The 26,011-nt window shown below is 38.6% G+C and overlaps 1 protein-coding gene and 1 pseudogene across 3 annotated transcripts; one reads left to right on the top strand and one right to left on the bottom strand.

Annotated features, from left to right (window-relative positions):
• Positions 1-6,734: 6,734 nt before the first annotated feature.
• LOC149844776 (RNA-binding (RRM/RBD/RNP motifs) family protein) lies at positions 6,735-16,198 on the top strand. 3 transcript variants are annotated; one of them, XM_089995270.1, is made up of 9 exons: positions 6,735-6,979; positions 8,824-8,910; positions 10,138-10,426; positions 10,548-10,611; positions 10,908-10,975; positions 12,183-12,272; positions 12,362-12,492; positions 15,498-15,647; positions 15,757-16,198. In XM_089995270.1, the coding sequence occupies exons 3-9, from the start codon at positions 10,156-10,158 to the stop codon at positions 15,778-15,780; spliced, it is 798 nt and encodes a 265-aa protein (XP_089851396.1). In that variant the 5' UTR covers positions 6,735-6,979; positions 8,824-8,910; positions 10,138-10,155; the 3' UTR covers positions 15,781-16,198. The 3 variants fall into 3 exon arrangements, with proteins under 3 accessions (XP_089851396.1, XP_089851397.1, XP_089851399.1); XM_089995271.1 differs by having other exon boundaries at positions 6,735-6,975; XM_089995273.1 differs by lacking the exon at positions 8,824-8,910.
• A 3,278-nt stretch (positions 16,199-19,476) lies between these two features.
• LOC149844777 (zinc transporter 5-like) lies at positions 19,477-22,195 on the bottom strand (annotated as a pseudogene).
• Positions 22,196-26,011: the final 3,816 nt, after the last annotated feature.

The raw sequence follows: 26,011 nt of genomic DNA on the forward strand, positions 1-26,011 counted from the left end.
GTTAGTTCTGGACAACCGAATGTGTGCATTTCATTTGGACAAACAGAACATTCTTATATGAATTCTTGATTAGCTGAATGTGTATATTTCATGCTGAAAAGTTCAGCCTAATTACATTAAATCCTGTTAACTGAGTCTTGTGTCTGTTCATTCTTAATATAAACATGTTAATTTAATTTCTGCTAACCAATTGTGATTATTACATTTTGTAAAGCATGGCATCTTTATGTTCATTTCGGAACAGTCGAATGGTGTATAGGTCGATCAGCCTTGTGAACTGATATCTGTGAGTGCTTTGATTTCAAATGATCAACATGTACTTAAAATAATATATATATATATATAGAGAGAGAGAAAGAGAGAGAGAGAGAGATCGATTTGAACTCGAAATGTCTAATGAATTGGTCCAATTGATTTGAGTTTGATAAACCATACATTTATAGATATAGACAAACACCTATGAGGTCAAAACCTTGGATCAAACTTTTTGAATGTCTGAGGCTTTTATGTATTTAACCAGTTGCACCTGCGTGAATAATGATACTAAGTGGGTTACATCTATAGTTATAGATGCTGCACCCAGTTGTTGTTTGGGCTATTAGCCTGTGTGTTATGGCAATAAAAATGATGAAAACTTAATCAGAAATGTTGGGCGACCGACTGGTTTGAAGCTACCGGGGTCTTGGTACTTGACAGTTTAAAGGTACTGAAGCATTAAGAATAATGATCATAACACTGATAAGAAACTTAAATTTAATTATTGTGTGCTTGACTGGTTTAAAAGCACCGGAGCACTCTGAGTGGGATTAAGAAATCAATGTGAAAAAAGGATATGAATGATTTGTACACTTTGGTAAAATGACTAAGGTTGGGATCTACTGTTATGGCAGTAGAAGGAAGTTGAGAAATGCCCTGAACTTCGGGAAAATGATTAACTAATTAAACCAATTTTTGAGGCTTACCTTGGAGAGGGTAGGTGGTACAAAACTTCGAGGACTTGTGTTGTGTTTCGAGCGTGAAGCGGCTCGTTGGTCCCCGTCCTCGGAGTTAGGCACCAGGACTACCTATGTGTCCTAGGTGGTAGTTCCATGTCTTCTGCAGAAGTTAGTGATGCATCCTGTTTCGAGTTGAGCCCTTGGGAGATTCTCTGGGCTATTGGTCGCTTTCTTTGGGATTCAGTCTCAGTTAGAATGTTCGGGTTAATAAAATACTCTTGAATAATATACCTCCGAACGTTCTCTTCTGAGATGGTCACCTGCAGTGTTGTGAGAGGTGAACGCCTCAGTACCTGAAGCGTACGCTTTAGAGGCGAAGCGCAAGCTCAAGGTACTGAGGCGCTGTAGTGAGGCATTTGAGTCTCGAAGCCCATGCTTCACATGGGTGAAGCGCACGCCTCGCATCAAGGCACACTTCACTTCTAAGCGTACACATCAAGTTTACAGACATTGTACATTTTCGTACCGTCTTCTCTTATATTTTGGAGTTGTGATGTATGTTTTTGATCCTTGTCTCGCCGGAGTTACGAATTTCGATGAGTCTTCCGCCGTCATCTCTCAGATGAACTCCAATTTTTCTGCCCTAACCTCGCTAGACGTCCTTCAGAGCATCCTTGAGTGCCTTCCCTTTGCCGACCTCGCGCAAGCTGCCCGCGTCTGCTGACTCTGGCATGGTATTTTCTTCGATCGCGAGATCCTGACCCGATCATTTCGGTCCCCCTGGAAGCTGAAGGAGATCGTCGGGATCCTGTCCTCCAGCGCCTTCTGGCAGGACAACCGGCTACGCCGCCTCGTCGTCTCGCACCGCCTCCAGCGCGGTGACACCATCGCCATCTCGCCATGAAATATCGGGTTCAAGTCAAATCAGGACTCCCATTCTTATCTTTTGCTTTAATTTGTTTACTTTCTGCGAATTGTGATTTTGTTTCGAACATTTTACATGTTTTTAGTTTTTTAGTTTATAAATACTGGGTTTTAGGTTGGGATTTTTGTTTTTCGGATTTTCAGTTGTATGCTAGGCTTTACTGTGGGGCTTTCTTTTGAATTGGAACTAGTGGGATCTTAGTAATTTGTCTTGCAGCTATCCAGATTTATTGTAGGTTGGCCGGAGGATGGTTCTTATAATAGAATTTAAGCTCAATTTTATTGCTTGAAAGCAAATATTCATTTTAAAAATTCCCTTTTATGGTTTGTAACAAACAATCCGTTTGATGCATATTTTGTTAATTTGAAATACAACGGGTTCAATCCGTGTTTCAATGTTCGGTAGTTTTTACTTCGTTTTGTTCTTGCATCTCGTTAAAATAGTTAGTGAGGCATTGATGAAGATCCTGTTCTAGTTTCAACTAGTTGCTTCTTTCTTCAGTTGCATAGTTTTATTCCCCAATTCCTCTTTTTAGAGTTAAGAGGCGACTCTCAGGAACTATGTTACCTGATCATCCTCCATCTTATGGACATGGCTGTCAGTTGTGAGGCTTAAGGCTTGATGGAGGGCAATCAAGTGTTTATTGTATAAATTTTGTTTTTTTTTTTAATTTTTGTAATCTTGACAGAAATTGTTATTGCAGTAGAAACAACATTCATGCAATTTTGATAATTGCACCAATTTGCGACAACTTAGAAATATAATGTGCAACAATCTCATAAAAAATACTCTTCTTCAACCATTCAAAATCAATGAATAATACGAGTTAATTATAGGAAAGTAGTATTTATTTTATACTGTCGTTTATTAGTAGTTCTTATTTAAAATTTTTATTATTTTATTAATATTATATATTTTATTATTTTGATCACGAAGCCTACGCTTCAACGCCTCGAGGGTTACGCCTCTCTTCATAACAGGCTCAACGCCTCGCTTCGCCTCATCGCATTTAACAACCTTGGTCACCTGTGCCCGTGTGTACCCGCGGGGTAAGATAATTTAAACACAATTTAGAGCAATTAGGTATCACAGTGAGTGGAAATATTGGAGAGATATGTTTATGTTTTTTTTACGTGCTTTATATTCTGAGCTCGTGATGATATAAAATTATGAAATGTGTAGATATGAGGTAGTTGAATAATTATCTGAGAGTTGTACATGTTAATGCTATGATTGTTGCAATGCATATCTTACTTACTTATTAATGTTACCATCTGTTATTATTATGACTGTTGCATACCATACCTCTCTTGCTTATTAATGTGGAACACTATGCTTTACCTGCTCAGTTATTGTTGTTATATAACTGTTTACATACTCTTGTATATGAATGTTTACTTCTGTTGCATAAACTGCCTACTTGTTTAGACATATGTTGAGAATCACCTTTGACACCCACATCACATGCTAGATTCATGACATACCTGCATTAAAAGTTACAGTTTTCCTACTTAGACGTGGTAGTCTAATTCCTATAATTTTTACCATTTTCAGGTAAACGAGTAGACTTATGAGCGGTTGCGGGATGAGGCATCGGATCGAGATTGTTGATTTATTGTTCCAGTGATTCCTTGGGTTTATGATGATTTAAATGTTCATATCAAAATGAAATGAAATACATGTGTTGAGTTTTCTCTCAAATATAATGTTCCGAAATGCTTAACCCTATATTGGTTATTCTTTCCGCTGTTATAAAAAAAATTCACATAAATCTGGGTTAAAATTTTGAGGCGTTACAAATGATATCAAAGCGTTGAAACACTAAATTAAAGATCACGGTCGTGCCACACCCTGCAAGCGCTCTGTAAGTATAAATTTATTTTGTTTTGTTATTGGTACTTTTGATTATGATGCTCATATTAGCATATAGGTGATTTCACACCTACATAGTTTCATTATAGATGATTGTATTATGATTGTCTGAAGGAATCTATTATACTTGTGTAGCATGATCGATGTGCGTATCATGAATATCCGACTAAGTTTCTTAGTAGATATGTACATGTGTTCCACATCAAAATCATCGAATGTGATATGATGTCAGAATTATCAAAGCACATAAAATGATGAAATAATTTGAATGTCTTAGATGCATATGTGATTTGAATCCTGTGTGCATAACTCGAACTACGTAGAAGTTACGTATTTTGAGGTTTAGTTAATTCTTGGTATATACGGGATCACATTGTATAAAACTCATGTTTTGGCTACACCGGTTTCAAAGTTAAATTTGGAAAATGCAATGTTTCTATTGGCAATGATATGATGCATAGGATAATATGCTTCTGTACGATATGATTGAAATGCCACGTGATTTGAAATTTTGAAAGCATGTGATATACGCTTATGTTCAATAGAGAACTATCATTCATGGAACCTTATTGGGGAAAGGTATGATTTTATGACTTTTGTGTCATATGAAGTGAGGATGCCTATTGGTGATATGTATGTTCGTGCCAATATTGGTGGCTATCGACCTTGAAAGCAGTCATTTGTATGTATCACTATTTTGGCACCGATTGAAGATCCTTTTCTGCATAGGATTATCTGTGAGGAAGTGTATTGTCCAAGACCCTGTATACTCTCTAGAGCGGTAATTCCGTGTGAGATTGTACATTTCCCATACCAGGTGACCCGACACAGATCTTGTTAATCTTTAATTAATAAAGAGTCAGGGTAAATTGTGAGGATTCTCCAAGATTGATGGAGATAGCTTGTCATGCATCAATAGATTTGGCTTTTAGTTGTAACAGAATATGATCGTTATTGATTTTAAATCTTGATATAATGACATGTTGGTGTCGTTTGTGGATAGAAGGGCCACTCCGTGAGAGATTCTAGCCCTTGATTTGAGGTTATGTTGGGGTCTTCTATGAAAAGATGAGGCCATTTTGAGAAATAGGAATACGTGGAGGTTATTCAGGACAAGGAAATTTAGAAATAACGAGAACAACAAACAACGATGTGATTTAGTACGGATTTTGCTATCAAAGAAATCATGTATGAATTTTTGTTTAGACCGACTTTTAGCTCCAAACTTCTTATAGAAACACATTGTGTTTTGTCTTGATTCTTATATGTTGGAATATATGTTGAGAGCTCGCACACATACGTGCATCTTTGTTGATACCAATCCCCTTAGACACGATCTCTACGGGAATCCTACAATGAAATTTCGAGAACAAAATTCTTTTTAGGAGGAAAGTTAAGCCAGACACATGAGACCATTTGAGAATTTGGAAGAAAAGCCTGCGAAAATATTAGATTGAAGCAAGCGGGTCTTATGATCTAAGATCATTCCTTTTGTCAAGGTGAGATGGCAACATTATAACATCGATTTAAGCAAGTGGGAGCCTGAAGCTAATATACGGGAGATTCTACGTTTATGCATATGATAAAAGTGATTCTACGAATCTAATGCATTGTTTCTCTTGATTACTTTAAACCCATCTGGTACAATACAATGTATAGCCATCTAGAAACAACCATAAAAATATTTATTATTCTATGTATTTTATTTTTCTCTCCTATGCCTTAACTGGATCTATCCCAAGCGATCAATCCTGTAATGCAGCGATTGTGAGATAGACACAAAGTCCTCGTAATGGCCTATGCCTGCGTATGCTGCCCGCTCTAAAAACAAAGATGTCATCTTCTCTCACTCTGTAGAGTTTTTTGCCCTACCGTGTGAATTTTCGGGTAGGCTTGTCCCCATAACCTCTGTGGGGCGAGAACTAGGCGCACATAGTTCTCTAATATCACAATACCCTATGAGGTTTGTACTATATTTCTCTCTCCAAGGAAAACATGAGATCAGGATAGACCTAGCTATCGCTTTGAGATCAATACAAAACCAACTATCTCTGAGAGTCCAATTTCATTGGTGCCTCATTTAAACCCGTGGTCCCAGGCTTATCTTTTTATTAAAGTTATAGGTCACATTCTAGTGTCATTTTCTCACAAAATAACCCTCACATGTCCTTATGCATGATTCGTGCCATATCTAATTCATGCCTTCGTGCAATAACATATGAAAATATTAGAAAAATTTTCTTTGGGTATATGTTATCCTAACCTTGAACGAGGTTTTTAATCCCATTCATGAAGTTTTAATCGAGTTTTAACTCATACATTATGAGTTATGAGCCCACCATGGTGTGATTCTCTGAATTTCAGTGTAAGACTCTACGACTACACTGGATCCATTATTTAGATCCGAGGGTTGTCTCTATTTTGAGTGTTGGCCACTTTTAATGTCATTTTTTTCTCTTTTTTGAAGAGATGGCATTTGTTATGGTTTTAAGTTTTCTTTGTGAATTTCATGTCCTCTAATAGCCCTTTTATATCTCTTAGATAATTACTTTCACATATGATTTTTTTTCAAAAAAGAAAATAAAAATATCATAATATTTTGACCACTTAAAATGGCTGACAATTAGGATATTAGTGTTTTCTCGTTTACTTGCGAACTCGTGCTGCAACCAAAAACCCACGAGTCGTGCACAAGCATTGGTAGTACGGATCCAAATAACGGAGATGTAAACTGGTCGGGTTTGGGATCTTAAAATACATTGAGGAGTAGGATTGATTTAGATCTGGGGCAGCCAAATTTTGTATATTTCTTTTCCTGGATCCAACCTACCGGGCCGGAGCTACATTGAGGCTAGAATGGGCTGGTACCCTTGACCCTAAAATCATCCCACATGGTATCGGGTCAAGGTGATCAGCGCCCACCTGACTGCGAATACACATTACTTGGGCACCACCCGGGCCCGACCCAAATCCTAGTGCAATATGCCCCCCGCCTCCCGACGCCGACCCTACTCTCTCTCTCTCTCTCTCCGAGTTCCGGCCTGCTGCCTTCGGCTATTCGACGTCCGGCGGCGGCATCCGGCTCTGGCGCACCGGCGCATCGCCGCACACCCCTCTGTCAGGTCCCCTCTCTCTCTCTCTCTCGATCGAAGGTCGGGCTTAGGGTTCAGGCGTGCCGCCTGCACCCGCCCTGCATCCGGCGACCTCTTCGGCACTGCGGCAAGCTACAGTGTGGCTGTGCCTGTTGGTATTTTCTTCTTCTTCTTCTTTCTTGTATTGTTTTTTGGGGGTTTAGGGGTTTTGTGCTTTTTTTTTTCAATTCGCATTTAGGTTTTGGTTTGGTTTTTCAATTGAGATGAATGTTTAATTAGGTATTTCTGTATTTTTTATTTTCAATCGACATTAAACATGATTCCACATGCTTGATTTTAGTTAGAAACTTATAATTTTAAGTTTTTTTTTTAAATTAGCATATCTATGAATGATGACTTAGTATTTAGGTTTTATATTTTCATTTATTTTAAATAGCATGAGTATTTAATTAGGTTTTAAGGTTTTTTTGTTTCTTTTCCAATTAGCTTTTAGGTATTTGATTTTTATTTTTTAAATGACATGAATATTTAATTAGACATTTCTGTGTATTTTTTTTAATCAACATGAAACATGATTCCACATGCTTGATTTTAGTTAGAATTTTAGGGGTTTTATTTTTTATTTTTCAATTAGCCTATGTATGAATGATGTTTGTCGTGATTGATGTTTTATTTAGTTTATTTAAATAGCATGGATATTTAATTAGGTTTTAGGGTCTTTTGTGTTTTTTTGTCTAATTAGCATTTATATTTTTTTATTTTGGTTTTTAAATGAAATGAATATTTAATTATGTATTTCTTTGTGTTTCTTCTTTCAATCAATATTAAACATGATTCCACATGCTTGATTTTAATTAGAATTTTAAGGTTTTTTTTTTCAGTTACCCTATATACGAATGTTGTTTGTTAGGATTGATGTTTTTTATTTAGTTTTTTTAAATAGCATGAATATTTAATTAGGTTTTGGGGACTTTTTGCATTTTTTGCTACTTAGCATTTAGATTTTTTATTTTGGTAATCAGATGAATATTTAATTAGGCATTTTTGTGTTTTTTTAATCAACATTAAATATGATTCCACATGCTTGATTTTAGTTAGAATTTTAGGGGTTTATAAAAATTAGGGTTTTGATTTCATATTTCTTAAAATGACATGAATGTTAAATTATAGTTTTAGGGTTTATGTGTTTTTATTTTTCAATTAGCATTAAACATGAATCCATGAAGAATAAATCAGAGTTGCCAGTCTAGGAGGCTAGAATGAGAATCAAAAGCGGGAAGCGAGGCACTTCTAAAATTTTAGGAAGCGAGAAACGCTGAACGACTTAGAAGCGAATTGGGACTCGTCTCGAAAGCGAACCGGAAGCGAAGAGGGAAGTGACCTAGGATTATAGTGGTAAGCGAATAGGAATCAAGTTTTCCCGATATTGGGCAAAAAATTTTTTGTTAAAGGTTCCAACCGCCCAAAAAAGAAAATTCACTTCTTGATAGTGGAAAGCGAATTTTGAAAGCGACGCGTTTTGCATTTTGAAAGCGACGCGTTTTGCACTTTCGAAACGCGTTTCGGGGAAACACACTTCCTTGAGTGCTATAGCGTTTCCTGTAACCCTGGAATAAATACTTCATTTTGGTTAGATTTTTTTTTCTTTTTTCTTTTTAATCAATTAGCATAAATGAGAGATCTATGCTTTTTGTTAAGGTTTAAATTTTGATTTGCATCATTTCAAATGACATGAATGTTTACTTAAGGCCTCAAAGTCTTTCCATGTTTTTTTTTTCAATTAACATTTCAATTAGTAATAGTCTTGATTCTATGTTTGATTTCTATTAGGATTGGGGTTTTTTTTGTGTGTTTCAAACATCAATAATCGTGATTCCATCTTGCATTTTTGTTATGATTTGAGGGATTTTTCTATGTTTTTTTCCTGTTTTGTTTTAGTATTCGATATATCTATAGTTTATGGAGGTAGTTTGACCATTCAAATATTTTTGCAATGTAGACATTGGATTGATATTTCAAACTTGGGACTTCATTATCAAAAAGCTCTAGGAGACTATATCATCGAGGGCTCTCATTAACTTCATTGGTATGTTTATAAACTTCATTATTTTCTATTTACATATCTTGAATATTTGAATTGATTCAAATTCTTATTCATTTCTTAAATACTTGTTAGTAATCATTAGTATATGATTTTTTAGGAGTACTTTGAAAAACTTTGGTTGGTTAGTGATTTGATTAGAGAAATAATCAAATATGTTTCATTCAACTATGTTATTATACAAATGCACATTAATGCCATAAGCGGAAGCCCAACATAGGCCTTGGGGGTGAGGGTCCTAGCCACGAAGTTTCATCCCCCGGAGGTTCGATTGCACATCTACTTGCTATCAGGTCCAGGTTTTTCCGTGTAACAAATAAAAAAAAAATACACATTAATGCTTTAAAATGACTATTTGATTTTTTTTGGAAACATGTTGTTGATATAGTTTATTAGTAATTATTTTTTCCTTTTCACTGTGCATTTGTGCCCACTCTAGTTTAGATTCCTAGCTCTGCCACTAGCCTATAGGATCCATATAACAGAAATTCAATTTTCAGTTCCACAAAACAGACCAATATTTGTCTGGTGAAGGCCTGAAGAATAAAACTATATGGATCCGAGTTTGGGATTTCATTTTCGTGATTCGGTAGAACTTGAACTCAACAAATTATATTTGGGTGGGTTTGGGTACACCTTGATGGGTCAGGTCCCCTACCTGTTGACAACCCTACTTGGTGCTGGTGAGGAGAGAGAGAAATCCCTCAAACGATTGAAGGGGTATTTTCCAGCAGCAAGGAGGTGCTCTCTCTCTCTCTCTCTAAATTCCTAGTTTTTCCTGATTTTCCTTACGACTTGGGGTTGTACCAAGTCTGAAACCAAGTGGATTTATTTTCTGTCTCATATCTACCTACCAATATTATCTTTATAAACTAAAAGTAATGTTTTGAAAATTAAATATTTTTCGAAGTGAAGTTAGTTCTTTCGCTCAATACAATAGTTATATGACAAGTGGGTCTTTTTATGTGTAACTACGTCCCTACGCTCACAGTTTTAACCTTTTGACGATAACACTTTTGTTGACTTCGGCGTTACTAATAAATAAATCAGCTTCTTTCAAACCCATATTGTGACTAGCATTTGCTGCTGCAGAATAAACTAATTTGAAAATGGGGTCAAGAATATCACTAAAGCGTGGTTTCGTTTGATGGGTGATTCTGTTTTGTGATTATCTCATTTCTTTTTTGTTTCCATCCTTATTTTGGGAGAAAGATCACTCTCTCGGTTGAAATGGACAAGAACAACACGGAGCACACCGGTGGTGGTGCCACCACTGCCATTCCCGAGGAAAAAAGGGAGGTTTTGCAATCACCAACTAAGGAAGAAAAGGCAAGGCTCACCAAGGCCAAGAGAAAGAGGCGTTTGCTAAGGGACATGAACGCCGTGAGCAAGCGCGGCGTTTGTTACTTGAGTCGCGTTCCCCCTCAAATGGACCCTCACAAACTCCGCCAGATACTCTCCCAGTATGGTGAGGTCCTGCGGATTTACCTCATGCCGGAAGGTGCGTTTTGCATATATGTTTGTGTGTTTTGTTGCTCTTGCCATGAACAATTCAATCCAAGTTTGCCTTGTCTTGTTGCAATGGTGATTGAGCTCATATGCCCGTTTGATTCACTCAACAGATCCTGCTGCCCAAGTGCGGCGGAAAAGCTCTGGTGGGCATCGAGGTCAGCAATTCTCTGAAGGGTGTGTGCACTATTTAACCGTATTAATGGGAAGATCTCTTTCTATGATTGTTGGTGTTGCTGTGAATTTTGTTTCTATAGTGATCTTGAAATGCCAATTGCTGTTCACTATATCGTGCTATCAACTTTTTTTTATTTTATTTTGGGGGTTATGAAAGTGGATAGATAAGGGAAGACATGCAGTTATTGTGAATTGGTGTTTTTTGGTGGCACTAAATGAAGTTTCCATTGTTGGTCACTTTGAATTTTACTAGTTCTTGCTGTTGGTGATTGTGTGTCTTTTTTAATATATCTTAGGTGGGTTGAGTTTGCAAAGAAAAGTGTCGCCAAGATGGTGGCACATATGCTGAATGGTGAACAGATAGGTATGCATCTGAATCGTTTATCTTTTTTTGATTTTAAGTTTAAATTCTAATGCAAATTTCAGTTTTGCAATTTTGAAAATATAGTTGTTAAACAGAAGGTTTGTTTTACTCTATTAAGGGGCAACTGATGTCACATTCAATCTTCAATTTAATGAGTTTATAATGCCGAGAGTAACCACATAATAGTTTCCAGATCTTTTGGGTCCATTACTGTTTGATCTGCCCTATTAGAATAGTTTCTGGAACCCAGTGGAGGATGATGGAAAGCTTGCTTGCTAAGATGATTATATTAAGCGAAGCTTATGATAAACAGCAACTATAATGTTCTTCGAAAAAAGAAAGACACAGACCAAAAATAATAGGGATTTATATGTCTTTCTGATGGAAAACGAAAAGCATACACAAGTTTAGATTATTGTCGCTGTTGCTGCCATCATCTTCAAGAAGTTGATTAATAAGCTTTTGTTAGAGACATAAAAGAGAAGGTTTCATAGCTTTTTTGACCTCTATGTAGTTGAATGACACAATTTTTTAGTGGATGATTTTTGATAGAAAACACAAGTTTAGACTTTTTGTGGGACTTATGTTTCATGGTCACAAGCAGGTGCACCACTGCACCAGCAATCCTATAATGGTGACGTTTAACATAATCAAGAATCTTTGATGTCACTTATTGTCGCTGTTGCTGCCATCATCATCAAGAAGTTGATTAATGAGCTTTTGGTAGAGACATAAAAGAGAAGGTTTCATAGCTTTTTTGACCTCTATGTAGTTGGATGGCACAATTTTTTAGTGGATGATTTTTGATAGAAAACACAAGTTTAGACATTTTGTGGGACTTATGTTTCATAGTCACAAGCAGGTGCACCAGTATTCTGTCTTTTGAGGAATTTGTTATCAGAGACTATTGCTTTTGTGATTGACATGCCACCATTTATATGATAGTCTTAGTGAGAGGGTGGTTCACTTATTTGTATCTGATCCCTATATGACACACACAAATAAGTTTATTTGTCAATTACGTGCATCAAGCTTAAATAAATAAAATGTTTGATCATTATTTTGATGAATAAAGCTGAACAAAGGCATGAAACATGAAATATGTATCTTCTCTTATGACTACTAGATATGTGTGGAAGGAAGTTTGTGCTTTAAAGTTCTAATTTTTAGGAGGTATTTTGGCTGAAATGGTTTCTTATGTGCTTAGGTGGGAAGAAGCGGTCACAATTCTACTATGATCTTTGGAACATTAAATATCTTAGTGGATTTAATTGGGACCACCTTACAGATGAGCAGGGTAAAGCCCATTTACTTGGCATGTTTCTTTGCTTGAATGTTTCCAAGGTAGCGTCTAGATGTGCTGATCACAAAAATTATTTAATGCAGCTAGAAAGAAAGCTGACAGAGAGCAGAAGTTAGTTCTAGAAATATCTGCTGCCAGGAAGGAACGCGATTTCTACCTAGCCAAGATTGATCAATCACGTGCCCTTACTGCTATGCAAGAACGTGCTAAGAAGGTAATCTCGGATTGATATGGGGTTTTTTTTTCTGTTCAAGCAAGTTAATTGTTGTTCTTAGTCTCCAAGTTAAGGCTTTATAATTTTTGCCTAATGTTTATATGTAGTCAGTATATATTTGTTTATCTTTGTGGTAACCAATCCCAGAAGAAGCTTTGACCAATGCTATGGCCATGTATGCATTCGACAGGCCTTATAGAATTCAATGACTGTATAATGCTTTGCTGTAAGCACCTTAGTATTTAATACATTTCAGAGAGCTTTTCTTTTTGGGTAGGTAAGCTGGAGATAACCCCTGTAAGCTTCAGGTAATGATAGTATTATGACTTGTCCATCCAGCCACCTCATTGCACACCGCACATTGATATGATTAAAGAATAACTAGGTATCCAATACACTTGTGAATGAAGAAGAGAAAATTGGTAATGGGGTTAGGTTGAATGCAGAGGCAATATTTTGCAAGAGATTGTTGATTCTAGTTGCATATTCTGATTCTTTATACACTGAAAACATGAGCTTTTGAATTAAATTTTCTTCCTTTTTGCAGAGTTTCTCTGTTTTCATTAACAATTTAGAACATGGGAACTTTTTTTTCCTTGAGGACATACATTTTCTACATGACATTCAACTTCTCTCCAAGTCTACTTTGAACGATCATGAACATTAAGAACCTAGAGTTGAAACTGTGATTTAAATGGCTTTAGCCGGGACCATGAACATGAAGAACCTAGAGTAGAAACTGTACTTAGATGGCTTTAACCAAAACCTATGAACCTATGGAAACTTCCTGTGAAGATTGCCAATTTGTACCTCCTGAAACTTTAATGATTGATCCATTGATTCGGGAAGGCAGTAAGATGCGTAATGGAATTAAATAAAGTTTTAATTCTAGCTTGTTCAAAGTTCTTTTGTGATATGAGAACCTTCAAAGCCAGGTTTTGTAGGTTTAACCCTTGCTTAGCTTTTCTTATTTTAGTCTTCTTAATCTCACAAGTATTTAACTGGTTTTCCTTTTCCTTTTCCTTTTTATCTCATCTTTCTCGATATTTCCTTGACAATTGCATCTTTCTCTTAATTCATCTTTATGATCTCCTCTTCAACCTCTCTGACATTTGATCTATGTGTAGAAAACAAAAAAGTAAATTTCTCTGTAATAGGAAGAATCAGCTGTTATATATTAGATATGAAATGTTTGCACCTTCTGATAGCAATAAAAAGAAGCTTCTATTGACATAATACAACAGAGTAGGGAGAGAGGTTCATGCACATGCCTGATCATTTCTAGGGTCCCTTTCTTCACTGTATTTGTTATATACTGAGCTTATTTTATATCTACCTTGAAGAGTTTGCACCAGAGTTACCGGAAGCGCCTAGCTAAAAGGGGAAGCGCGCTTCCCCGAAGCGCGCTTCGGAAGCGCGAAATGTCGCGCTTCCGAAGCGTGGGGGGAAGCGTCCCCCTTTTTTGGGAAGCGCGCTTCCCTTTAATGGGGGACGCGTTTCCCTTTAATGGGGGACGCGCTTCCCTTTAATGAGAAGCGCGCTTCCCCCACGCTTCCCCAACGCTTCCCCCACGCTTCCCCCACGCTTCCCCCTCGCTTCCCCTGTTTTTTCAAATTTTTTGTATTTTTTATTTTTTATTTTTATTTTTTTCGCTTCCCCCTCGCTTCCGAGACGCTTCCTGGGTCGCTTCCGAGACGCTTCCTAGGTCGCTTCCGAGACGCTTCCCGAATCGCTCCTAAGTGGTCCCACGCTTCCCCGCTTCCTAAAATTTTGAAAGTGCCTCGCTTCCCGCTCCCGCTTCCCGTATCGCTTCCCGCTCCCGCTTCCTCAACTGGCAACCATGGTTTGCACATTGTGGCTTTTTTCAATTGGCTAGCTTTCCTATTAGATATTCTTGCTATTTGCTTGTCTTCATTCGTACCTGCAAATCTCCTTATCATGTTGAGGAAACCATTCTTTATTTTTCTTCACAAGTATCTGGTTATACCCTTGCAGAAAACTGATGGGAGATAATGCCTTAACCTAATTCATTGAACCCCCAAAAGAAAAGCTTTCAACCTAGATAGGTCAATTCTGGGGCCACCAAACATCACTCTTTTGATCAATACAGTATAAAGCTATGTTACCGCGACACGGCACCTAGGGTGCTGTACCCGTATCGACATGGGTACTGGTACCTGGACACGGCATTTTCCGTGTCCTATATTATATTATATTATATATTATATTTTCAATATATAATATAATTTTAGATATATAATATATATTTTCAGTATATGTTTTAGATATCTAATATATATTTTAGATATATACTATATATTTATCTGTGTTCCCGTACCCACATTTTTTTGAATTGCCATGTCGTACCCTCCATACCTGCACCCGCACCTGTACCCAGGTGACATAGGTATAAAGCAGTTTGGTTGGAAAGTAGTGAGGTGCATTGTACACGCTAGTGCCTGATGGTGTTAGAAAACATGCATATGTATCACTTCGTGATGCACTTGTGTGAGAATGTGCACATACACCCGTGGAGAGAGAGAGAGAGAGAGAGAGAGAGAGAGAGAGAGAGAGAGAGAGAGAGAGAACATTTATCATTCAACATTACCAAAATACATCCAACCGAATATTGGATGAGAGAGGAACATAAGAGTAAGACAGCCGCCATCTAGATGGTGACTGTGCACAGTTCAGAGTACAAGTAGAGAGAGAGAGAGAGAGAGAGAGAGAGAGAGAGAGAGAGAGAGGTTTAATCTTGTTTAAATTTTCTTAAATTGGTGACTTAAAAGGTGTTCAGAAAGCCTTTTACTTGTCTTCTAGGAAGGGTAGAAATATTGTAGTGAACAGCACTTCATGGTAAAAAAAACTCATGGAAATTATGTTTAGTTTATTGATATTTGGGAAAATAACTTCTACTGTTGAGATGACCACCATCATCATAGTTCTGTAGTTGTTGGATTATACTTGGCCGTTAATTTCCTCGTCATGCTGTAAAATTGTAACAGAAGCAAAAGGTCGTTGAAGATTCCACAACTTCGGATAATGTTGGCCAGGGCCAAGAAACAAAAGTCATCCGTCAGTTTTCTCAAATACCACCTGTTTCTGACAAGGCAACGAGTGCTGGCCCAAAGCTCTCAAAAGACTTCTTGACGGGGGTAATCTTTTGCTTACACAGCGTATTCTGATTTAATGTAACATGGAACAATAAGACAAAGATTCCTACTCTTTTCTTTTTTCTTGTTCATTTTTTTTTATTTCCTGCAGATATTTGGAAAATCCAACTTCTGACTGAGTTCCACATTTTGGTGGCTTCTTTCACATGCATGTCATCCACTGGTGTTGTATCACTTACTCCATGTATACAATGTGGGTGGAAAACATGGAGGCGGGAGAATTCCGAGCCATGGTGGGGCTTGCTGCATGCTGATTTCGAGCTTAATTATGCGGCAAATTTTATTTTCGAATTTTGTTTGGTTACTGGCTAGCAGCACCCATCAGGACCTTCATTGTGTACGTCAAACAGTATTTTTTTTAGATCGTTATGTGATTATGTTTTTTTAGGTTATGATATACAAGCTTTCTCTAGTTAGCTGCAACCTTCATTATTCTACTTATCCAGTAGATGAGAAGTGCATTTTTGTGCGGATCTTTTGTATACAAACTGTTAGATTCAATTTCAGACTGCTCTGTTCCCTTTTAAGGGTCATTCCGTCACGTATGAGGATGGTTGTGTTTTTTTTTTTTTTTCGATATTTGTTTTGCTTTTTCTTACACAACAGGTTTATATTTGAACCATCCCCCTTTGACAAATGCTTCTAGGCAGAACTTATGTAGCCAAAAGCATCGGCTCTGTTCATTAATGTCACAACCTCGTTTTAGTTTCACTTCTGAATTTGGTCTTCACACACACACGCGCACACACACACACACACACGCACACACACACACGCACACACACACACACTCTCTCTCTCTCAAGCTGCAGAACCTTGGCATTCTTAAATATGAGATTGGGAGCATGATTTGTTGATCACCTGCTGAATGGCAGAAACGATTTGGGCTAAAGTTGTCCTGAAGGGGCAAGCCTTTCCATTGCTTCTTCGTGTGACAGCCTCTTTAGGTCCTGTTTGGAGTCTTTCTTGGACCTGCCTAAGCGTGCTATTAGGGCGTGTTTGATACGTGGCTTTGGAGAGCAGTTCCAGGGAGTATGCCATGGCATGTACCAGTTCAACTTTTGAGAACGGAGAGAATGCATCCTCATTTTACCCTTTTTACATTAAAAAAGCCATAGTTTTTCAGAAAACTCACTCTCTCTTTCTCTCTGCTGATTCAGGCCGGCCTGGAAATGGCCTGGAGAATGCCACCGGCCTGGAAATGTGAAAAACTAAAAAAAAGGAAAATAGAAATGCAGCCATTTCCTCACCACCTACTGACTGAGAAATGTCCATACGGCTCCGCCTACGGCCTCCTCCTCTCTGAGAGGTTCTCCCTGCCAGAAAATCCGGTGGTGAGCATCGTTTTGGGTGTTGCTGGAATACCGGCCGACCAGGAACCAGTCCTGCCAGTCAGCAGAATGATCTGAATCAAGAGAGAGAGTTTTCTAGAAAACTCGTTATTTTTTTAAAGTGAAAGGGGTAAAATGAAGATGCATTCTCCCATTTTTTCCCATTCCGTGGTTTTCTTATCTGCGTTTTTTTTTAATGTGTTTTAACAGCATTTGATACGTGCTCAGGCCCCAGGGATAACATCTAGTTATGGTGACATTGCATGAGGCAGAAACAACTTTTTTGACATTTTTTTTTTTCAGTTTTTCATGAAACTAACTTTACAGATGTGAACTACATTCTTTTCTTAATAGGAATCGACTATTGAATAACCTGATTACGAAAAGTAGCCATGTTTTTATAAGGCTTCAAAAATCAATGGCCCATAACATGTGATTCGTTTTTTTTCTTTGTTAGGAGGACTCCTACCTGTTTATTATGAGATTATTAAAGTCGGGTTCCTTGTTACACCCGTGTTCTTCTTCCTCCCTGACAGTATTCGATTCCGGAGGCTCAGCTGAAGAAAGGCCCCTCGTCAGTTTCAATTCATCTTGGGGTAGACCAGGTCTGCGCTGCAGCCGTTCCTAATGGATCAAGGGACGGTTCCGATTAACTTCACGTTGAGGAGGACGTGAACAGTCAAACGCTCCGGCTTTGTATCGTCGGCGAGCTACATGGTCATGGAGAATTTGTAGGGGGGAGTGACACTCTTAGCTTAATCTTCTCAGAGAAATATGGCTTGAGAGGATGGTCTTGAGGATGAACCAAAAATCATAAATGGAAGACTGGGTCTGGGATATGGAAAGGGTGGGTTAAGGTGCTTGACCATTTTAATGAGGCTATCCAGGTTAATGTGGGAAGTGAAGATGATACTTTTTTTGGCAAGATGTTTGGTGTGGAGAGATCAAACTTTGAGACCAATTTCCTGCCCTATACTATGCGGCTAGAGTTAAATTTGGTAAAGTGCATGATCTTTGGTCAAGTAGGGAAGAGTGGGACATTCTTTTGCGCAGGGAGCCGTTGGACTTGGTATTTCAGTAATGGACTGCTCTTATGAGGTTGTTATTGGGACATCTTGGTTCCCTAGGCACACCTTATGGACTGCTGGCCCCCCGCTTAAGGGTCTTTAATGGGTTGAAGAATTCTCTAGGATGGTTTGAACAAGGAGATTAAGCTCAAGAAACGTGGGTTTCACCTAGCTAGTGGTTGCTCCCTTTGCTATCGTGAGGAGTCTTCCTCCCTCCTTTTCTGGAATCGCGCTTTCATTCGCTCATGGTTGTGTACGGCTTGGTCTGATCAGTTTTCCAATAAGGACAGCATCTCCTTTCCCAAAGATGTTTGATTGCTCCTCACTTGAATTCTAGGGCCCTCGTTGGACATTTATTTGGAGGGTTTGGCTTTGTCAGCTTGGCAGCTCATAGGGCTTGTGAGAAATCAACGGATCTTCCATCAATCGTGAAGGGATATTCAATCAACTGCGTTGGGAGGTTCGGGAAAGGGCACGCTGCAAATGGCCTGGCTTACCCACCGATTGGATAGGAAACTGTCGAGCGCTTCCATGATATGACGCTGCTGGTTTCTCTAAATTGCGCAAGCTGTGCTCATGCTCAGCGGGTTTTTTTTAGGAGACGCTGATGTGGAATACTATACTTTTGGATGCTGCTGATTACACTTGGGACTCAGCGGACTGGAACTCATGTTGGTCTGCTTTTTGGGCAAACAAAATTGTTTTCTGTTCTGCGGTTTTTAGACTTTTTTTTTTGTTTCCCTTTCCCCTGGTTTTGTTTTTTGCTGTTTTCACTGTTCTCTGTTTCCCTTTCACAGCTCATCACTTGCTTGCTGTGCAGGTAACTATTTATCTATAATGATATCTTACCTTAAAAAAAAAAAAAGTCATCATAATGCAAATAGTAAGTAAGAATCCAATAATTGCTAGAGAAAGTAGCTTTGCTCAAATTAATAAGGTTTTGTTTGATAATATAATGACCATAAAATTATGTTTGAACCTTGTCATCATCATTACAGATTATTGAAATGCAAAAAACCAGCATGCTTTTTTCTCTTGAAAGAAAATGCATTAAATATCAACAGATGCATAAATGCAGTTACAAAGGGAATGCGACTAAAGTGTCAGCCTCTCACAAAGAAAATACCACAAGGAAAAACAAAAAAAATTTACAGCAGTGAGTCAGTAAGCAAAAATAAAATAATATAAGACAGCAAGCTGTAGAAGAGGAAAAAGCAGAAAATCCATAACACAAAGTAGCCGCAGCATCACCAACTTCCATTTATTGCAACACAACACAGAATCCTTTATTTTGGTGTATAAGAAAGTGAGAAATCCTTCCACCGTCAGTTTTTTTTTTGTACAATGTAAGGGAAAATGTTTTTTTCTGAAAATGTTGGTGGCCCTTTTTCCACTCAAACACAGTGTAATCCCTCAGGTCCACTTGGCAATGAGAGACATTAATCCAACCCCAAGAAGAAGGAAAGCATTGGTGATGATTTGAAGTTTTGAACTGCTCTGCATCTTGGGGGTGTTGTAATCAGCAGCCAGGAGGTCGACAAGAGCCATATAGATGAGTATTCCAGCAGATGCAGCGTCGAAGCATCCTTCCACTATAAGAGTAGTGGAACTGTTTTCATTGTATGCAGATGATATCCCTATACCCAACTCCTATTCCAATAGGAGTAGTAAGGGAGAAGAAGAAGACCATTAAAGCTGTGGAACTCGTTTTAAATCTTGCCTGAAAACACGTAGAACATGCAAACTTTCTTTTACCAGTGTAGGCTAATGAACTTGAATTAAGGTTAAGTAACCAAATTGCTAATCTAGTGCCTTATGAAAGACTTGACGCATATGCACTCATATTATAAGAAAAGTTTGTTGTCATTTAACACAAGGTTCCTATATGCACGAGGTTTTAACCCAATAGATCAGGTCATCTTGTATTTAACTAACTCATCCGTTATATTTAATCCTCACCGCACATCTCATTTGATGGAGATGCGTGTGGGCACAAATCTCACGATTTCCAAGTGAGACGCATGGTTCACAAGGGACGTGTACAGTGGAGATTGAATATATAACCAGCAGTAATACGTTATATACAATATGACCTGATCTGCCCTCAACTAATTCACAAGGAGTCACAGGTCGAACATCTTTGAACCGAACATTGGAGCCATGTTAAGTTTGATGAGAATTAGTAAATTCTCATACTATATATATGGATGCATTTAGCAAATAGTTTCAAACCGTTTTTTGCCCTTGTATGAGCTTGGGGTGATGCAAAAGTGCCTTAATTTTCTATGATATCATAATCTTTCAACTTATATACAATAAGGTCATGACTTCCGGGGTTAATGTTTGCTACAATCGATTGCACTTACAATTGACTTGGCAGAGCTCTTTTTTTATACATGTTTTATTTTCTTGCTAAATCTAACCTCATAGACATGCTTTGTTTGGTAGGAATTTCCTTTTAAATAGTTGGAACCCAATGTGTGTACATGTTTTCTCAGATGCCAAAAAAAAATACATAGTCATAAATACACTAAAATTTTCTGAGCCATAAAATATATTTTCATCAAGAAAATGATCCAAAGAAAGCACTGCAATGGTTACCCATGTGGTTTACTGGAAAATATGTCAAGTTGAAGGCCAGGGATCAAATCCCGCTAGCACATGGGGACTGCCATTGCTTTATCATGGCTGGGGCACGCAAGGCTGGGTGGTCATGTATTCAACCCGGAGTTTTGCCTTGCAGGGAGGCAGGCCCATTAAGTGAACCAATTTTTGGTGAGGGATTTACTTAGTTATAAAAAAAAAATCCAAGGGCTTATTCCCGCTAAATGGACCATGCTAATTAAACACATCTTTGAGGTTTGTTCGAGTCAAGACAACTTGCATCATGAGATCCCAACTAGATTGTACGTATAATTGATTGGAGAAATCTACACCAGCCTTATTTACTGACATTATATAGAAAAAAATGTACGGAGTTATAAACATTGTGAAGAAAGTATTAACTTGCCTGAACTATGCACCCACCGAGGCCCATTCCTTCAAAGAATTGATGGAAACTCAAGGCCAGCCATTAAAGGCTTGATGATGCATGGTTTGTCAGAAGCGCCCATGGCAATCCCAATAATCAAAGAGTGAACCACAATACCCATCTCCAACACCTGCAAAAAATCATGCTGATATCTCAGTTACATTATCCTACTTTCTCTTGATTTTGATTTGTTACACTCTCATGGAGAAAACTTTTCCCTTAACAAGGAGTGGCCATCATAACCAATTTCCATAAAGTTTATCTTCTTGAAGCCACAACTACAAAACTGAAATCTCCAAAGAAAATCTTTTGCTTAGAAGTGGTATCAAACAACTAATTTCAACATGTTATATATATATATATATATATATATATATATATATATATATATATATATATATATATATATATATATATGAAACCGTAGGAGACGTATCCATGTGACATGGATCAGTAGGTAGTGAAGATTTCTATAATAACCTGGGAAATAATTCTATGGCGCATGAGTTCAGATGTGGTGCCGTTGAAAGGCCCAGAGCCGTGTGCATGACTATGGTTGGCGTGTGTATGAATATGAATCTCTCCTACGGTTTCATTGCCTCCCAACTCATTATCTCCAACTGCTGTAGCCCTATTGTGCTCAACCCTGCTATAGTAACTCGCAGCATTTGTCTCCAATATGAGTACTGCCAGTGCTGCCATCATGGCAATGAAACCAGCAAAAGGAAACATCGACCATGGATTCTCTTTCAAGCACGGTGACCCGAGGCTGTCAAAGGCATCATGAAGAACATGGACGAAGCCAGTGTCAAGAATGACTCCAGCAGCAAATGCCTTTATAACAAAGAAGGCATCACTCTCGTCAGAGAGCATGGGGTGTGATTTCCCCACAATGGGTATACAGGCTCCAATTGTACCAGCTGCCAGGATCAGGAAGAGGCCTCCTACCCTGAGCTTTAATGCCTGGTCTTTATCGCGACAAGTGTTGGCTTCGGCATCGGAATCACAGGAATCCCCACCTTCTGCAACAACTGCAAGAGGCAGAAGCAGCAGCACAAGGCAAAGGAGCACCTTGGTGGAGTTAGCTGCAACTATGGTCATATATCTCGGCCTGATTGCAGAGAAAAAACTTGTGTATGATGGAATCTGTCTAAACAAGGTAGGCTGTAGCCACCCACTGGGAAGATGATAATCATACACCAATTATGCTGTTGATCTTATATAGGTATCTGGTTTTATATTTGATTATTGAAACTCCAAAGCAATGACAATGGAAACCTTTTCTTCTTCCACAGTGATCTGGCAACGCGATCATGCTTAGAAACAAGTGCACGTTAATGTTACAAGTCAACCCATTATTTCTAATTAAGTATTGAGAAGAATGTCGACATTTAGCATGCACATTCGACATTAGTATACACATGCATACTAAGACTCTCCTGTAGTAGTTTTCTTGGCGAGGCTTGTATAGCCTACGAAAACCCCGAGTGGAGCCCCACGACCACCTTGCCTTACGTGGTCCGCCTCTGAAAGTTACGGACACACCCATGCATCAGCGCCGTTTGATCTGGTGCTTACATCTCAGCACCCTCACAACCACCCTGTTGGCCAACCAGCAGGGTGCCCTGCACGATGGTGGCTCGTTTTTACATATTATATTTTATATATATTACATGGTTTTAAAACCCAGTGATTTGAAACTCGGCTCGACTCAGCCGGGTCATGTTAATTTTATATTTTATATAAATATATATATACTATCTATATTTTATAGTATTTTATCAATATATTATATATAATATGTATTATATAATATTTTTTTATAATATATTTAATGTATAATTTTATTAATACATGTATAACTATATTTTTATATATAATATCCTTAATATTTATATTATATTTCAAATTATATATATACGAGTTCAACATGTTTTTTGACCTAGTTACTGGGTGATTCGGGCTGAGTTGACCGAGTGAGTTTTTAAACTATGATACATTATATACATAATATGCATATTATATTTATTTTATACATATATTATACATATACTTTACATTTTTTATATACTGTCAAGCTTCAAAAATCACATAAAAATAAAATTTTCAAAAAGCACTATTTAAAAATAAATAAATTAATGAAAAAACTATCACAGGTGCTAAAATAGCATCAGAAAAATGCCTTTTCAATGCTATTTTGGCACCAAAAAAGGCATTTTTTCTGGTGCTATTTTTAGCGCCATAAAAGGCATCTTTTCAGCTACTATTTTAGCACCAGAAAAGGCATTTTTTGGTGCTTGTTAAGCATTAGAAACGGCTTTTTTTTTCATTGCACTATTATAGTGCACTAAAAACTCATTCACTAGCGTTATGCATTAGCACCGGTAAATGTATTACCGGTAGCACTTTTATTGTCGAAACTACTGGCTCTATGTTAGCGCCAGTAAAGGTCTTTCCTAGCAGGAGCTAAGCCAACTTGTAAATCTTGGCTCAACATGATCTCAGACTCAACTCAGTTTGTGATGAGATCACAAGTCGTGCCTGAGACGAGGAGCACCTTAATGAGCCCAGCTCGAACAACCCAAGGTTGATTCCTTTACCAGCCGTAGACTCTGCGTAATTTCACAATATTCAACAGTCAATGCAGGGAGGGTGGTGTATGTTCACCCCGATGATTCACTGAATCCCACGTCTATGTTCGGGGGTCCCAAAAAGCACCACGTATATAAGCACATGGGGCTCGTATTCCCGTGTATGTTGTCATCACTCAGCATTGGAGTCTGGTTCAGTTGCAAAGACTTAAGTACTCTTTCTTGCTATTCTTGCCATAAAACGACGGTTTGAGAAAATGATAAAAATGTCCTTCATTCAAAAAAGGAAAACAAACGGTTAAAAAAAAGGACAAACATGTCTTTCATCCAGAAAATCGAGGATGATGTTGACTCTTCAAAGTCTACACAGTGAAACAAACCTTAGCCGACGAACCGATGGTGATCCGGCGAAATGATGGTGAGCCGGCGATCCGATGGTCATCCGGCGAAACAAACCTGAGCCATCAAAAATGTCTGTTTGAACTTTTCATCGCCATCTTCTTCTTCTTCCTTCTCCGTAAAACACTGTAAAACCCTCTCTCTCTCTAGAGAAGAAATCAAGAGAGGCAAATAGTTCCCCCTAGAGAAGGCCATGAACATCAACCCTCTCACTCTCTCTTCCTTCTCTTTCTACTTCTGTGCACATCCAGCAGACAATCCTACATTGCTCCATCAAATACCGATTGACCTACACACTGACTGTAGCATCGTTCAACTTGATTCGTTGTAGAGTCTGATTCAGAGTTTTTGCCCTTACAAGAGGGGGGTTTGGGGGCTTCTCCCAGCGTGGGTAGCATCATTCAACTTGATTTGTTGTGGAACCTGATTTAGAGTTTTTGCCCTTACAGGAGGGGGGTCTAGGGGCTCCCCCCCGGCGCGGGTCCCGCTGCGCGGTCAGCGGGCCGGGGTCCTAGGGGGGCCACCCTTGATGGGGGGCTCAGGGGGCAGCGCCCCCGGACCAAATTTTTTTGGGGCCTTATATAAATTTTTTATTTTATTTTCCTCTTTTAACTATCGAAAAAGAGCAATAAAGCGTTTTGTTTAATCGTGGGGCTCATGTTTCCTTCGGTTGTTTCTTGCTCGAGGTTTTCGTAACACCCGGTCCCACGATTTTTATATTTTTTTTTTCTATTTCTTTCCCACGATTTTTTCAATGACTCCCCTACAGTGATTTTTAGTGTTGTCGGGTCTCTAACGAGCCCCACAACAATTTATAGTGTTGTCCGGTCTTTCAACAATGATTTGTAGTATTGTCGGGCCTTCCTACATCGATTTATAGTGTTTTCGGGTTTCCAACGAGCCCCACAACGATTTATAGTATTATCCGGCCTTCTAACAACAATTTGTAGTATTGTCAGGCTTTCCTACAACGTTTTTTAGTATTTTTGGGTCTCCAACGAGCCCCACAACGATTTATAGTGTTATCCAGCCTTTCAACAGTGATTTGTAGTGTCTTTCGCAAATCACTATAGCGATTTATAGTATTATTGGGTCTCCAACGAGCCCCACAACGATTTATAGTGTTGTTGGATCTCATTATAGTGATTTGTAGTGTCTTCCGTAAATCACTATAGCGATTTGTAGTGTTATTCAGTAAGCAAATCGCTGTAAATCGCTACCCGAATTACGACCAACTTGTCATGGCCATATCTCCCAAACCGGAGATCATATTCCAAATCCGTAAAAAGTAGTGTCTTTGTTATTGAGTCTAATTTATTCTTGTAAATTTTCAGTGATTTCTATTGTCATTTCATTCCCCATTTTAACTAAAAACCAGATCCCTATTATTCTGTGTTATTTGAGTTGCACAACACCATTTTCGCTTGACATCCACATCTTGATTCTGGCATGCTCCTTGTTGGATTTCCCATTGATTTCTTCCAATCTTGCTTAGAACAAACATATGTCTTTGTCACCACGACACCCTATGCATAGGGGTGGCAATCGGGTCGGGTTGGCGGGTCAGCATACCTCAACCCGAACCCGACCCGTTTATTAAACGGGTCGGCTGTGGCAAACACGAACCCGACCCGTTTAATAAACGGGTAACCCGACACGACCCGCCAACCCATTTAATAAATGGGTTGGGTCGGGTAAACGGGTTTTCAGGTTCGCGGGTCAGATTGGAGGGTTGACGGATCGGGTTGGCAGGTAGGCAGGTTGGCGGGTCGGGTTGACGGGTCGGGTTGGCGTGTTGACGGGTCGGGCAGACGGGTTGGCGGGTTGACCCACCCGCCTAACCCGTTTATTAAACGGGTCAGCCGGGTTGGCGGGTTGGCATACCCCCAACCCAAACCCGACCTGTTTAATAAACGGGTTACGCTGG

Source organism: Nuphar pumila, chromosome 2 (genome assembly GCF_984573655.1).
Source record: "Nuphar pumila chromosome 2, dmNupPumi1.hap1.1, whole genome shotgun sequence".
Taxonomy (NCBI): Eukaryota; Viridiplantae; Streptophyta; class Magnoliopsida; order Nymphaeales; family Nymphaeaceae; genus Nuphar; species Nuphar pumila.

What these genes read in the sequence shown, in the direction of transcription:
- LOC149844776 (XM_089995270.1), top strand. Translation starts at nt 10,156, where the DNA reads ATGGACAAGAACAACACGGAGCACACCGGTGGTGGTGCCACCACTGCC. An exon ending in GATTTACCTCATGCCGGAAG is followed by an intron (nt 10,427 to 10,547) that starts GTGCGTTTTGCA and finishes TTCACTCAACAG; the next exon opens with ATCCTGCTGCCCAAGTGCGG. An exon ending in GGTCAGCAATTCTCTGAAGG is followed by an intron (nt 10,612 to 10,907) that starts GTGTGTGCACTA and finishes AATATATCTTAG; the next exon opens with GTGGGTTGAGTTTGCAAAGA.